The sequence below is a fragment of the Erpetoichthys calabaricus genome, chromosome 4 (genome assembly GCF_900747795.2).
Source record: "Erpetoichthys calabaricus chromosome 4, fErpCal1.3, whole genome shotgun sequence".
NCBI lineage: Eukaryota > Metazoa > Chordata > Cladistia > Polypteriformes > Polypteridae > Erpetoichthys > Erpetoichthys calabaricus.
Window position 1 is genome coordinate 184,333,326 of NC_041397.2, and position 16,779 is coordinate 184,350,104.

Sequence of the window (16,779 nt, forward strand, 5' to 3'; positions counted from 1 at the left end):
TCAGTAAGCTATATAAACTGGAAAAAGCTTTGTTGTTTTGTAACTATGTAAGATATATGGAACAAGTTCAAATAAAAACAATGAATAGCTCAAAGGACATCAATAGATTGGGAGAGACCACCTACCAAGCACATCTTCGTTGATTATTTAGTAATTATAAGACAGAACTGGAGGAAAATAACAAAACAGAAGGAATAAGGTGAATAAAAAGCTTATACTGGAGGTAACAATCTAACTAATTTAACTCCTTGAGGGCCAAGTCTAAAAATCAAAGATGTCTTCCTGTGAAGAAGTATTGGAGGTTATTGAAGTCTTTACGTAGAATGTAGTTTAAGAGTTTGTAATGTAGTGTACTTCATCTCAGAGTGTTTATGCTAGGTCATACCTGTATATTCCTGTTACTTTTAAGTAACTGAACACTAAAAACAGTATTGCCCATCTTCCATGTAGCATAGCTATACAACATTTTGATAATAAAAAAATTCTATCATGAGAAGATATGGGGATTTTCAAATTGAGGCATGATTCTTGGTATGAAAGTTGTGTCGATCATAATATTATTTAGTTAATGTATAAAAATGTTTGACAGGTAAAGAAATTCCAAAAAAATGTTATCTTAATCAGATCCACTATAAAAGTAATAGAATTCACTTCAAATGCTTTAGGACTGTTTGCAGGAGAGATGCTGAAAGTAGCCTTAATGGTGGATTTATCTTACACCGATATGAGAAGGAGTTATTAATGGTTGTTACAGACTACTACACCTTTACTCAACAATGTGTGGAGACATATTCACTCGCTTTGGGAATTCAGATATCCTGCTTCAGATTGGGGTCCCCAGGTTAACTGCAATCTTAAGAGTTCTGTGCTAAGAAAGGTGTAGAAGCGACCAACAACATAATCTAAATTATTAGATAAACAAGACCCTCTAAACTATGATTGCATGATCTTCTAGAATGAGACAGTATGGCTGTTGGATATGCTTTTTATAAAAGCCGATGCAGGTATTCTGCTACTCTGCACAAACTTTGTTTCAAGGCCAAAGAAATATTGTATAAAATTACCTTGAGGCTCTGTGTATAAGTTGTATATGAAACATAAATAAATTTAGTATTTAGACTTGGGTCCCATCCATAAAGTATCTCATCATCTAATGCAAACATTCCAAAATGTGAAAATATCCGAAATTTGTGATACTTGTGATGCTCAAGCATATACACATATACAACGTGTGTGTGTGTGTGTTTAAGAGGAGCCTGATATAATATGGCATTGTCATTATCACTTGCGCTAAGAAGAACAGCTTTTGAAGGACAGTTCTGTTTATTGTATTTCTCTTTTTGGAAGTGATGCTACTTTTTCATTATCATTTATACTCTTTTGCAGTTTACATATGGTTTGAGGGTTGTCTTACTGTTTTGACTCAGAACTCTAGATTAACTGATATTAAAATTGTTGTTTGTATATATTTGCTGTATACAGTGTGAGGGTTAGAGGACTGCTGCCTTTATTTTTAGTAAAAGTACATCTTTAAATCTGACAGACCCACTCCTGGTGATTTTATAGATTATTATTGCTGTGATGACTTCATGCATATCTTTACTATTTACATAATATATATGGTTATGATTGTGTTAGTGTAATTCCATTTTGTCACTTGTAGTATATTTGGTTAGGGATCAGTTTAGGGTTAGTAATAACACTCTAGGTGTCTTCTTTCATTGTTCTACTGTCCATTTGGTGTTCAGCAAGAGCTTCTTTATTGAGTACCACATTGGCATGTTTTTCATAAGGTGATTAGTTACAGTGTAGTATTATATAATAAAAACTGGATGTGTGATATGTGACAGTTAATGAATGCATATATGATAAATTAGGCATAGCTGGAAAATAAATAAGCATGTAAAATCAGCAGTTGTAGTGTAAAAAATTATTTGTGCCTACTGTATTTGTCCAACATATTGAGCTGTTAATCTTACACAGTAATAGTATGTTTACAATGGATATTTCCTTAGTGGAAATTTTTATTTGGTAGATAAAGACTCCACTGGAATTATATTGTGCAGACACTGAGATACGGTGATTTTCATCTCTGGTCCCAGGGTATCAAACCATTTTTAGCAGCAAGCACAATACAACATGATAACTTTGAAGACTCTGTGCTACTTGGTTTTAGGATTTTGCATCAATACTTTTCAGTATGTAGGCAGTTGGTTAAAAAATTTGGTAGATGCACTATAAATAAAAAAAAAAGAATTATAATGCATTTCATCAAATTGCACTTAACATTTTGATTTAATATGTACACTTACCAATCAAAAAATCTTTTCACAAGGTCAATAATTTCAGTATCATTAGCAAGTAGGTCAGCTTAACAAAGCAGTGTATCAGCACCAATCAAGTGTTTCTTTGTCTTGTAGTACAATTTAATTCACTCGAAAAAATGCATTTAATCTTAAAATTAAAATTTCCATTATATCTTTTAGCAAGTTTTAAAATTTATCAGCAGTAATTTATCATAAATGTAGGATTAATAACTTCAATTAATATGTTTATTATAAAAACTTATAATACTAAATGTAGTAACTTGAATGAATATATTAATTATAAAATCTTGTAATGGTGTGCAAGTTAAAAAAAGGACCTAAAAAAGTGCTCCACAGATTTATTAGATTTCTGAGAAACTAGTATGGGTTATGAGCTAGCTGGGTGAAAAGTAAATGTAAAAAATGTAATTTTGTATTTGCCCCCTAAATAATTAGCTTTAGTTTGAGTGGCAAAGCTTGAAGTTGAGGCATTGTGTTCAATGAAAAGCCAGATCCTAGCAGGTAAATTGTTCAGAAAAACTATTTATTTTGGGAGAAATCAGAATTCTTAGTCAAGGGAACATCATATTTTAAGTCGCTTCAAAGAGTATGTGTGTTTGAGAGAGAAAACACAAAGCTCATTAAGGGAGATAGGTTGGAAACATGACCAAAGAAAATGTGAAAGCCCTTTTCTCTGTAATAAATATACACAATAAGATTCCAGATCTGAGAAAAAGTGAAAGCCCTTTTTTTCTTTATTAAGTATACACATAAGATTCAAATCCTGTCCGCCAAAAACCCAGGAATGCTGAAGACTCTCATGTTCTCTTTTTCGGTGATAGTACACGCAAGCAAACTGAATTCAATATGACTCAAATTATTGCATGATTCTAATAACTTAGCACGTTTCCTTTCCCTACCCAAGCGCCTCACATACAGCCAAACTCTTCCATGACAGAAATGAATATTGCAACCTAAACACTCTTTTCTTGACATTTAAAATGTCTTAAAGCCTTGCTGTCCTGGACCAATACAAAAGACACCAGTTCCCAAAATGATATGGGTTTTATCTTTGAGTCTTACTAAGTTGTCCCCCAAAAAATCAAAATGTTCTTTTTTATCTTTCCTTCCTTGATTTTTGTTTTTCAAACAAACTTAATTTTTTTTTAATTTTCATTTTACTTACCTCTCTTCAAAAACAAAATGTGTAAAAATCTTCCCTAGCCCACTAGCAGTGTGACAGTCCTGACAATGTTCTCTGTTTGTTATATGCCGATTATGAAATTGTCACTTTGACCTCATATGGATAGTGATACAAACAAAATAAAAACAAATCAAAATTCCCTCTGGGGACAAATAAATAAAGTTCTATCTTCCTCTGTCACAAAAATGTAAAAAATGACACAGTGCTTCTTTCCATTGTGACCGGGAGATAGGGGAGCCATTTATGAGCCCCATTGCATAAAACCCCACCAATCACCCTTTTTTGTGCACTTTACTTTAATGCATATACTACCATAAATCTGGCTCTGACTTTGCAATGTACGCTAAGGGTGGAGAAGACAGCAATGCCGGGCTTTGCTTGGTCATTTGCATGAGATGTATTAAGGAGGTTGATTTAAGTGGGCAATTGTATTAGACAGTATTTGAAAAGGCATAACAAAATTACTTTTTATTGCTCAAAATCCCAGATTATGAAGGCAGTCAAAACAGTAAAACTAACTTCTCTACCTCCATCATCTTCATAATGGAAAGTTGCACGCACAGCTAAACGAAGAATACATGAGTGTTGCTAGATTATGACAGCTTCCACCCAATTGGGCTGAATTTGATTGTGCCGGTAATCTACATTTGACATTTGCCGGTAATCTACATTTCTGACATTTAACCAATTGGATAAATGGTATTCAGTGAAAAATTGACAAAGACCAATTTTGAATCAGAACAAGTAAGTTGTATCATTTATGAGAAATATTCAGGTGTTTTGAGTGCAAAGCTTAATATTTTATATCAAATAACTTTTTCAGCAAATGCACTCCATACTATTATAAACTATTTTATAACGTGTTTAGAGAAATATAAATAATATGAAAATGATTGTTTTCTCATAAAAGCAGTGAAAAATGCTAAAGGTAGAACAAGCACCGAGAGAACAGCAGCTTGTACTGTATATTAAACTAAAATTTATGAACCTGCAGCTACTGTTTTCTAGGTTGATAGCAAGAATAGATTTTATTTGTGGCTAACAAGGATGAAGCATTACTGCGTTCTTAGCTAATGTTTACTTCTGTTTTATGTTTACATCATAAATGCACTTTAAGTGATGGTCATAATCTCCATGTTAAAAAAGAAAAAGTCTGAATTAAGTGCCTGCCACCTTACACTCCAAGTCGTAACCTTAGATCTTCGAATGAGTGTCTGCTTATAATACCAAGAGCTAAACGTAAAAGAAGTGATGAGGCAGCCTTCTGCTGTTATGCACCTAAAATCTGGAATAGCTTACTGATAGAAATTCACCAGGCTAATACAGTGGAGCATTTTAAAAAACTGCTAAAATCCCATTGTTTTACATGGCTTTCTCATAGCTACATTTTAGTTTATCCCTGTTAAGCTATATGTGCATTGAATTATCATTTTCATCAAGGCTCCACAACCTGTACTAATCCCTACTATTCTCTGCTGTTCTTGTGGCCTTGGAACCCATGCAGATTTTGTTTTGTTTTTTCTCCAGCTCTCTGGAGTTTTTTTTTTTGTTTGTTTTTTTCTGTCTTCCCTGGCCATCTGATCTTACTTTATTCTTTGTTACTTAGTATTGCCTAATCTTATTTTTGTTTCATATAAACTTTTTTTTCCTTCATCTTGTAAAGAATTTTGAGCTACACTATTTGTATGAAAATGTGCTATACAAATAAAGTGCTATGCTCATGACAGGATGTAAAGGAAAGATAAAAAAAAAAATTACAGCTCAAAGAGCTTCACCATTAACCGACTGGCCACAAAATGCCCTATAGCAAGTCAAGAGATGACAGTCAAATGCAGAACGTAGCCCATTATCATCCATCTATCCATCCATTATCCAACCCGCTATTTCCGAACACAGGGTCACGGGGGTCTGCTGGAGCCAATCCCAGCCATCACAGGGCGCAAGGCAGGAAACAAACCCCGGGCAGGGCACCAGCCCACCACAGGACACACACACACACACCAAGCACACACTAGGGACAATTTATGATCACCAATGCACCTAACCTGCATGTCTTTGGATTGTGGGGGGAAACCCACGCAGACACTGGGAGAACATGCAAACTCCATGGAGGGAGGACCCGGGAAGTGAACCCAGGTCTCCTTACCACCCTGCCCATTATCATAAAGTGTCATATAATATAATGTGAAGGATGGCCGGGGCCCATGCCTTCACATAGCTATATACCAGGTGGACAAGGGTGGGAAACCCAGTATCTCCCCCTGGATGCTAAATGGCAACCTCCCTGGGTTGCAGCGGTGCCTCGGACTCCCCCAGGGCTTCAGGGGGGTTGGAGTTCTGTGCAGCCCTGTTGGGTTCCGCAGGCGCCGCCAGGGGGTGCTGCAGTAGGAGCTGCTGGCCCCTTTTGGGCGTTGGTTTCGCCACACCCGGAAGTGCAGCCGGATGTCGGCAATCAAGCACCTAGAGCACTTCCGGGTATCCAATAAAGGGAGCCAGCGACCACCACTCAGTGGCCAGAATCAGGAGGAAGAGGACGAGGTTGCCAGGGAAGAGTGGTGGTAAAAGAAGTGAGTGTTTACTTGTGGTGATTGCTTACTGTACTGTGCTTGGGACTGTGTTGTGGCTGGAGGGATTACGGGGAAGATAAGCCCTCCAGTTGAAGAAAAATAAATATTTGATTTATTTTATCTGTGCCTCCCATGTGAATCTGTGTCGGGTCAGGCGCAATATAGCGCCTTTTCTCACAATAACTATTTAATGTAGTTTTAGAGGAATGATTTTGATGCCCACTGCAGTCCACTTGGGAACGTCATCTTCGAAATGATGAACACTGCAACACAAAAATAAAGGGGGGGGGGGGTGTGGCGTCTAAACAGCAAAATAAAAGCCAACAATTACCTGATTGAGTAGGGTGCCAATTTGCTGATATCAGTGGCTAAGCCACCAGCTTCAGTGATACTTAACTTTATAGTGGCAGCTTTTTGCTTTGAAGAAAAAACAATGCCATGTATCAGGTTCATTTTGTTAGTTTTCAATCTCTTTCATGGCATTCTACAACTGTTTATTGGTTTTTTCCTCAAACTAGCTCCAGTGACCTATCGTTCCCTAACTCTGCCTCAGAATCTCCTTCTTCCTTCATTGAATGCAGGGTTTAGTCCAATCCCCACCTAATTAAATAGTGAAAAACAATTACACAGGACACATTAAAACACCCATTCAATTAAACAGTACAACAAATACAAAAATATGAAAATAATCAATTAATCAAGTGCTCAAAAGAAAGAAAAACCTGAGAAAACCACAAAGTGCAAATTTGCATAATCAAACTAATTAAACAAACTTTAAACACAAAAACCCTCAGTGCATCATAATAACTGTGACACACACTCACTGTGTTTTCAAACTGGACCACACATACACATCAGGAAAATATCCAGGCAGTCAAAAGAGTGTGATTTCGACAGTATAGTTGAGGAATGACTGCAGACTGAGTTCGGCGTGTTCCACCCCACATTTGACTTGTCCAAGTATGCATGCAAACCCTATTGACAACCTTAAAGCAGAATAGGGCTGAAGCTGTCTTTCCCTGTTTGAGTGAACTCGTCAAAATGTGCACCACATTACCTGTCACAACAGCCTCAGTTGGGCACCCATTTTTAAAACTGAAACTGGTGAAATCAGAAGTACATAAGAGTGAGGAGAGGCTTTCTGATCTCCTCCTCCTATCCACTGAAGAAGATACTGCAATAGACCAATCTAAAGTTATTGACATATTCAAATAGATATATATGAAGGAATTTTGTTATAAATCCAGAAACTGCTTCAAAAATGAACTGAAAGGTTAAAGAAACGTTATTTCTGTTCCATAGTATTATGTAGGGTACAGAACAATTTGCTTTACATTTTATAAAATATTTTTCTCTTTTTAATTAGAGACAAAATTTTAGGTTTTCAAAAAAAAAAGATCTTTTGATGCCTTGGAAAATGAGAATAAACAGTTTATTATAAATACTTTGCAATAGCTTATTAATATTAATTTAAAAGTCTGGCTACTACAATGACCAGAAGAATGACTAGATACGAGTACAATTACATTATAGCCCATGAAATTGTTTTAGTATAGACTCTAATTAAATTTCTGGAATGTGCCCAAGAGTTTTACTGCAGCACCTCTATAAGTCTCTACACTCCGCTGCCTGACAGGAAGTATTGCTGCCTGGTTTTCAAACACAACACAGCAGGACTGTAAGGCTGTGCAGAGAGTGGTGCGTTCAACTGAACGCATTACTAGGTGTGTATTTCCTAACTTTCACAACATTTATATCAAGTGATGTCGAACAGGGCAAAGAAAATAATCAGTGATGCCAGCCATCCCAACAATGGCCTTTACTATGTGCTGCGATCCGGGAAACAATACAGCTGCTTAAAGTATCGTTCAGAGAGACTGAGGAGGAGCTTCTTTCCACAGTCCAAACGCGTCCTAAATGAGGAAGGTGTCTAAAGTTAAACGGTACACTATTATTCATTTTCTTATATTTAGTTATTTAAGTCATTACATTATTTAATTTTTTCATAATTTGAATATAATGCATACTGTTGCTGTCATTCAACTAACTGATTTTTAATGGTATGTATAAAGTCATGTATTGTTTGTTGTTCTTTCATATTTTACATAATGCACAGTCTCGGAGTTTAGCAACTAAGCATTTCACTTCATATTGTATTGTACAGTATATAGAACTGTGACAAACGTAAATTGATTTGATTTGATTTGGCTTGTTTCAATTGTGGTGCTGTATGTCGATACAGTCACCTTCAAGTTGAAATGTAAAGGATTTTCGTAACTATATTCCATTGTAAGTGTTTGTGCATAATATTCAATTCAGCAATTGATGAAGGCAAGGGCCGGATTAAGACCATTAGAGGCACTAAACCCTTAAAGATTTTGGTGCCTCATATATAGGCATATTTAATTCAAAATATAAATAATAATAAATAATAAAATAAAATTTTATTTTTCAAAATGAAACAATACTTACAATAAGATGGAAAATAATGTTTATTTTTGTATGTTTCCACTTTTTTATATTTGAAAACTTTGATCAGATCCTCAAAACTAATCTTATAAACTACTGTACAAAATTACAATTTTTTCAACTTATCGTAGAAAATGCATATGATAATGGCATGCTATGTATTGTCATATATGTCATAAAATTATCGTACATATACAATAATTATCATAAGTCTGGCAATGCTGAGCTGCACTAACTCAGAGTAGATTACTGAATGGGACAGCCGACATGACCAAGACAGGAACAATCACGTGAGCCTCGGTGGACCACATGGCAGTTATCAGCTTCTAATTTTGTTGTTTTCCCAAGATTAATGTATATCATTAACCTCTTTTAATACTATTTTTATTATTGTATATAGGATATATGTATGTAATTTTTTCATTTAATGTGGGAGCTCCTTTTTGTGAAACCATTTGCAATTTTGCATCATATGGTTCATGGTAAATCACCAATTTCTTTGGTGCCTCCCTACCCTTGATGCTCTAAGCACATTCTTATTTTGCTTAACGGTTAATCCAGCCCTGATGAAGGCACCAAATCCATGAAAGTTTTTTTGTCCATCCCTTAGAAGTAGTCACAGACATTGTAGACCTTATGGGAGGAAGTCACTGTGCCAATTATCACAACTGATTTGTGCTTTATATGGTATGTTAGTATGTACTCCATGATTTGCACGCTACTTTCAGGATATTAACAGGTAAAATTAGGAAAAAGAGTGAATCAAAAAATACCCAAGATATAGCACTGGGATACCTAATGTATATATACAGTCAGGGTTGGTCATTGTCCAGGCATAATGTATTCTTTGATACAGTCAGGTGAAAAACAGGTTGGCACCTATAATCCAATCATATGAATATGTAAGGAAAACTAGAACAACAAAAACATACAAGCAAGTAAATCAAATATATTGGTTTTATAATTGTAAGCAATGAACCTGACATGCACAATAAAAAGTATCTGCTTTTATGCTTTGGTATTCTTTTTGAATTATAATTTACAGTCATTAAGCAAACTAAGATTTCAGATTAGATTCAGTTTGGATTTTATATTTTTGGTAAACAATATTCTTTTGTAAACTTCATTTACAGGATAATGTAACTTACTCATTTTGGATCTGAACTATTATAGTTTCAAGTTTTTACTTTTGTAAAATAAAGGCAGTATAAGAATAAATGTAGCTGCGTTTACCCAAAATTACCAAAGTCTGCAGCATCAGTATGCTTCAAGGAATTCTGGCAAAAGCTTGATGCGTTCAAATGATTTCACAGACAAAATATCTTCATTTTAAAAACTTTAGTAAGCATTCAAAGTAAAACAGCTCACACAAAAATAGAGAACAAAATGGTACTGCAAAGTAAAGAGAAGTTCTGATTTTTTTAAAAAGTTTTGTTTAAGGCTTATATGTCTTGTTTGTTTTTTTAAGTTCCCTCATACAGTTGAACCATTTCTAAACGGTCAGAAAACTGTATGCCTATCCTATTTTCATATTGTAAATGGGTCTTTCAGGCCCTGATTGCACTGGGACCTATTCTAAATGATAACCGGCTCAATTAACACACTGTATTACAGACAGAGCAAGATATTAACTTACAGGGGGTAAAAGACTATACCATTGTCTATGGCTATAAAAGAAAATTATATTCTATTCAAATTAAGCATGTACTAATATGAGTTTAACTTAAAGCATTAACTTTCTAAGATTAGACCTTACAATAAGGATATGACATGTTAATATAGGTGTTCTTCTCACAGTGCTTACGCCTGATTTTCTCAATTCACACCATGTTATGAAGCATATCATACAACTAATGTGTGAATATTTCTCACTTACTACTTGTTAAACAGAAGTCATTCCAGCCAGCATGACTGAATTTAAATGAACACATTTCTGAATACTGTGTGTTTTACTGTGTTTGCAATTATTTTCTTCCTGCATTTGACATTCTCATTTTTTTGTGCAGTCTTGAAATAATGGGATAGAATAAGAAGGGCGGATTGACATTTTTAATTTGCTGTTTGAGGAAAATAGTGAAGCTTGCCCTTACATGATTTCTCACAGTACCTTGATAGACAGAATGATTCTGTTTTTAAGCAATTACACTCTTTTTTCTCGACTTCATCCAGCTAGTATTTTTTAAGTGACTGTGAATATCTGAAAATAATTTTTTAAGCTGGCATTTGTTAAAAGAAATCAATCATTCTTACTCTCAGTACACAATGCAGAAAAAGAGAAGTTTAAATTTAGATTGTTGATATAGTGTCCTCCATAAATCCGTCGGCATCCATTAAGTTTCTGAAAGTGCTTATTCAATTCAGAGTCTTAGAAGCATCAGGCACACAACTGGAACTGATCAAGCTCTGGGGCAGTAAAGTCAGAAATTTTAATTTTGCTGTGTAACCAGATTATTTGGATTTGAGATGAAAATTTGAATAAGAAATACAGTAAATTACCTTTTCATTCTCATGAATATGTAGATTTAAAGTTGTAAAATAACATTTGTTTTGTGTTTCATTCTCTCAAAAAATTAAGACAGAAACTCTTTTAAAAAGTCTAAATGCATTTTTCATTAGAATATAAATATGTCACTTGTTTTTAAAACGTATTTATTGAGCCAAAGAGAAAGAACAGAAGGAAGTGGATTGTTTGCCATGTGTGTGCTAAGCATCATATTTTGCCAGGTCATTTAAATAAGTTAGTGTTATGCCAATGGCTAAAAGCAAGTTACAGTCAAAAAGATTTATCTGCAGTAATGAAATTTACAAAATGGTTTGCAAGAATATTATATCTATATGTCATGTAAGGTCTTGTGCTTTTGGCTAGGGATGTTCACATCTTTTTGAAAATGTAAAATATTTTATGTGATCTTTGTCTTGTAAAATCATGTTTGTAACAGTGTATGATTTATGTCAGCAGAACGAAATGTTATCATCTGGTGAATTTTGACATATATATACATTTTTATGCATGTCCTGGAGCTATCATTTTTTGTATTGCTACTGATAACCTAATTTCGTAATAGTTTCACTATTACTATGGTTATGACTTTAAAATGACATTTTGGGGCAAATGATTTAAACCAAACAATACTACTTTTTTTTATTTTACTAGTTTTTACTCAAAGGGGCATTATTTTTTAAAAACGTTACTTGTAATGTTAAAAATTGCTATTTCGTGCTGCATGTTTTTTGAAGCAGGTTTTTCATTGAGAAAAAAGTTTTCAATCTGATATTTGATGGTGGAGGTTTTGTAAGTGGCCCAAAGCAAATTACTTTAGCATTTGTGGTTTATGCTATGCCTGACACAAATAGTCAAAGTGGTTGAGCTGGATCACAGGGCCAACACTCTTCACCTATTTTTTCATTTCCACCCACCCTCTTTGAAAAGCCTGCTGACAAAGTGGAAGATAGCAGCTGCTAGATGTTATTAGGCACAGACGAGTAGATGAGAAACTAGAACAAAAGGTTTCTAACTAGATTTGGGATTGTTATCAAAAAAACAAAAGGTTTAACTGTTATCGTAGTCAAACAAGAATTTCCAGGAATCGCTAACAATAGCTCAAAAATTCAACTGAAGAGAAAAGAATAAAACCAAGAGTTGAATTGGGCCTTAGAAAGCTATGAGTAGTGTTGATAGAAGTGTTTTTCACAGCAAATTTCTGGTTTTACCAGTTATCTTGTTCACTGAATTCTTCCCTTAAAATTAGCCATGTGGCCGACTTAAGCAAACTTTTTTTCCACGTGACCCATGATGCTTTGCAAGCACAGTGTGACATCATAGAGTTGTAGTGGCCAATTTCCGGATGGGACCGTCACTACCTGCTCTGTGCTATTGATAGATAGATAGATAGATAGATAGATAGATAGATAGATAGATAGATAGATAGATAGATAGATAGATAGATAGATAGATAGATAGATAGATACTTTAGTAATCCCAAGGGGAAATTCACATACTCCAGCAGCAGCATACTGATACAAAAAACAATATGAAATTAAAGAGTAATAAAAATGCAGGTAAAAAACAGACAATAACTTTGAATAATGTTAACGTTTACCCCCCCAGGTGGAACTGAAGAGTCGCATAGTTTGGGGGAGGAACGATCTCCTCAGTCTGTCAGTGGAGCAGGACAGTGACAGCAGTCTGTTGCTGAAGCTGCTCCTCTGTCTGGAGATGACACTGTTTAGTGGATGCAGTAGATTCTCCATAATTGATAGGAGCCTGCTGAGCACCCGTCGCTCCGCCACAGATGTCAAACTGTCCAGCTCCATGCCTACAATAGAGCCTGCCTTCCTCACCAGTTTGTCCAGGCGTGAGGCGTCCTTCTTCTTAATGCTGCCTCCCCAGCACACCACCGCATAGAAGAGGGCGCTCGCCACAACCGTCTGATAGAATATCTGCAGCATCTTATTGCAGATATTGAAGGACGCCAGTCTTCTAAGGAAGTATAGCCGGCTCTGTTCTCTCTTGCACAGAGAATCAGTATTAGCAGTCTAGTCCAATTTATTATCCACCTGCACTCCCAGGTATTTATAGGTCTGCACCCTCTGCACACAGTCACCTCTGACGATCACGGGGTCCATGAGGGGTCTGGGCCTCCTAAAATCCACCACCAGCTCCTTGGTTTTGCTGGTGTTCAGGTGTAGGTGGTTTGAGTAGCACCATTTAACAAAGTCCTTGATGAGGTTCCTATACTCCTCCTCCTGCCCACTCCTGATGCAGCCCACGATAGCAGTGTCGTCAGCGAACTTTTGCACGTGGTAGGACTCCGAGTTGTATTGGAAGTCCGATGTATATAGGCTGAACAGGACCGGAGAAAGTACATTCCCCTGCGGCACTCCTGTGTTGCTGACCACAATGTCAGACCTGCAGTTCCCGAGACGCACATACTGAGGTCTATATCATATATATATATTTATTAATATAAATATCTACAGAATTTGTGGTGTACATGAGCAGAACTTTCACACATGTGTACTGAAAATTTACTCCCCCTCACACTTTAAGGTGCTGACCCACCTGCTTTGTGCATATGTGAATAATTTGCAACATATACAAGCATGCAAGATGTCACTGCCTGAGTGGGGCTGTGTTTCTCAAAAATTATAAATCTTAGAAATTAAAAAGCAATTCCACAATGCATGTACGTAACTCAAGTTACTTTTTCATATGCATTTCCCAAAACCCCTTTTAAATGACCAATTTACTAGGGAGTGTAAAATTCTACTTTGTTAACTCCATCCCTAGGATTGCCTTCAAAAAAGCATTACAATTACGCTAAAAGCAATCGATTGACAATATATATTACATGTTTTCAATATTGGTTCTTCAGGACTCAAATAAACTTGTGAAAAGCAATATAAAGTAAACTTGACATTATAATTTAATGACCAAATACGGCAAAGCATATAAATAAGCACAAAATTTGAGACATTTCTACAATGAATGCAGAAGAAATGATAGACAAACACTATTAAAAAAATCACACTTTTCCAAAGAACAGCCTGTTCCTCTTTTAGATGACAGCAGAGACACAAGTGGTCTTTCCAACACCAAGAAAAACAAAAGTGGTAGGAGACAATGAAGAACATAAGCCTGCAAATTAAAACCTATTTTACTCTCCTTCAGACATACAGACACCACCTAGACAGCTTAGTGACAATCTGTAAATTCATTCTGTATATATTTAAGTCATATAATTTGTTTTCACTTCTACATCATTAAATAAAGCAAATACATTTAATTATGCATTGAAATTCCCATACTGCTGCAGATGTTGCACAGTGTTTATATTTGACAAATATATAAAAAATAACTTGAGTGTAATGCAATAATAAAACCCCCACAAATTTCACTTCCGAAAACAGAAGAAGCACATTTCCCACAAGTATTAGCTATGCCTGTTATAACCACTAGGTTGAGCCATTGAGCCCCAAACCACAGACATAGTGATAACCAACACAATTCCAGGTTCAAATAAATTATTTTTATTTGACAAAGACACCTTTTCATAAGAACACCAGTGCAAATACATCATTTACAATTCCTTCTCCAAAAGAGTGTTGCCTACTGCCTTCTGATTCTGATTAAATTAAAGACTTTCTTTTAAGGTTGACTCAGGAATTCCTCCTGGTCTCCTGCCCAAGTTGTCCAGAGCACTTCCAGGTCGTGTGGAAAACAGGGCAATCCTCCCCTGGCAGAGTCCTCTGGTTGTCCCCAAAGACCCTGACAGAACTGCATTTTTGGACTCCAATTCCAGATGTCCTAATTGGGTTTAGCCCTGACGAACACGTGTTGGGGAATGATCTGCTCCTGGTAAGCATGTTTGCCTGGTCCTTATATTATGGCCCCCTAGCCAGTATGAAACCTTCCTGTATCCCGACCAGGATGTCTGTCCTTCGTTCCTGGCAACCACACTGAAACTTGCATTTTAACATGTTGTGACTTTGCTGATGTGCTATATCGTATCATTCTTAGACACTTGTCTAAGTATTAGTTACAGATACAGACAACATGGGATACAAAGTTTCACTCAGTAGCCATCAACCAACATACTTATTGTTTATTTTTATATTCTATTGATTTGGCTCAAATGAAGACATGGCATCCATAAAAAGTCCTTACTGATTGCAAAATCACCTGTATGTTCAATGCAGAAAACCCTTATGGCAGGTCTAATGAGGCTCTAAGAGTCTAGGTGTATGAATCGGCATTACTTACAGCCTACTGGTTTAATTCAAATAACATGTAAGTGTTAGGTTCATGAGGATTTACTCAGAGACACAGACAGATGTTCTTCCAGGTGGACTTTCTTTATTGCTGTTGTATACAGTAATCCCTCCTCCATCGTGGGGGTTGCGTTCCAGAGCCACCCGCGAAATAAGAAAATCCGCGAAGTAGAAACCATATGTTTATATGGTTATTTTTATATTGTCATGCTTGGGTCACAGATTTGCGCAGAAACACAGGAGGTTGTAGAGAGACAGGAACGTTATTCAAACACTGCAAACAAACATTTGTCTCTTTTTCAAAAGTTAAAACTGTGCTCCATGACAAGACAGAGATGACAGTTCAGTCTCACAATTAAAAGAATGCAAACATATCTTCCTCTTCAAAGGAGCAAACAAATCAATAGTGCTGTTTGGCTTGTAAGTATGCGAAGCACCGCGGCACAAAGCTGTTGAAGGCGGCAGCTCACACCCCCTCCGTCAGGAGCAGAGAGAGAGAGAGAGAGAGAGAGAGAATTAGAGAGAGATAGAGAGAGACAGATAAAAAAATCAATACGTGCTCTTTGAGCTTTTAAGTATGCTAAGCACCGTGCAGCATACTTAAAAGCTGCACACAGAAGGTAGCAACGTGAAGATAATCTTTCAGCATTTTTAGACGAGCGTCCGTATCATCTAGGTGTGCGAACAGCCGCCCTGCTCACACCCCCTACGTCAGGATCAGAGAAAGTCAGCACAAGAGAGAGAGAAAGAAAAGTAAGCTGGGTAGCTTCTCAGCCATCTGCCAATAGCGTCCCTTGTATGAAATCAACTGGGCAAACCAACTGAGGAAGCATGTACCAGAAATTAAAAGACCCATTGTCCTCAGAAACCCACGAAGCAGCGAAAAATTCGCAATATATATTTAAATATGCTTACATATAAAATCCGCGATGGAGTGAAGCCGCGAAAGGCGAAGCGCGATATAGCGAGGGATCACTGTATATCAACCCCCAGTTCCTGTCCTTCCATTTTCATTCTTCCCGTTCTCCACATAACCAATTGCGAAACGGAAATCATCTCTGTTAAAGAAAAGCTAGCTACAACCTTGGAAATCTGAATGTTCAAAACTTTTAAAGAACTTAGAAATATCAGCAACTTATAAATCTGAAATTATTAACAGTATAAATTATTTAAACAACCTCAACCATTTATCTATAAAATGTAACACTATAAATGCTTAATGTTTCATGTCATCATCAAAACAATATAATCTTAAGTATAAATCTTAGTATTCTAAATCTGCAGGGAGCTGTCATTATGTGAATTTAATATATTCTGTTTTTTGACTACTGCCTGTCACTACAGTTGGTGTGAAAGGAAATCTGTTTAAGAAGCACTTTGTGACTGGTGAGTGGGAATTGAAGCACACAGATTATGAAGGATTTATTGCACTACTTTAGTTACAATGGAATTTGAGAAACAC

At 36.2% G+C, this 16,779-nt stretch overlaps 1 protein-coding gene across 1 annotated transcript in view; it reads right to left on the reverse strand.

Moving 5' to 3' along the window:
* Positions 1 to 16,779, reverse strand: part of LOC114650417 (gamma-aminobutyric acid type A receptor subunit gamma3) — a 1,188,096-nt gene that overhangs the window by 287,428 nt on the left and 883,889 nt on the right. Inside the window, exon 10 of the mRNA XM_051927200.1 lies at positions 5,388 to 5,421. Within this exon, the coding sequence (XP_051783160.1) occupies positions 5,388 to 5,421 (34 nt within the window). The remainder of the gene's footprint in view (positions 1 to 5,387; positions 5,422 to 16,779) is intronic.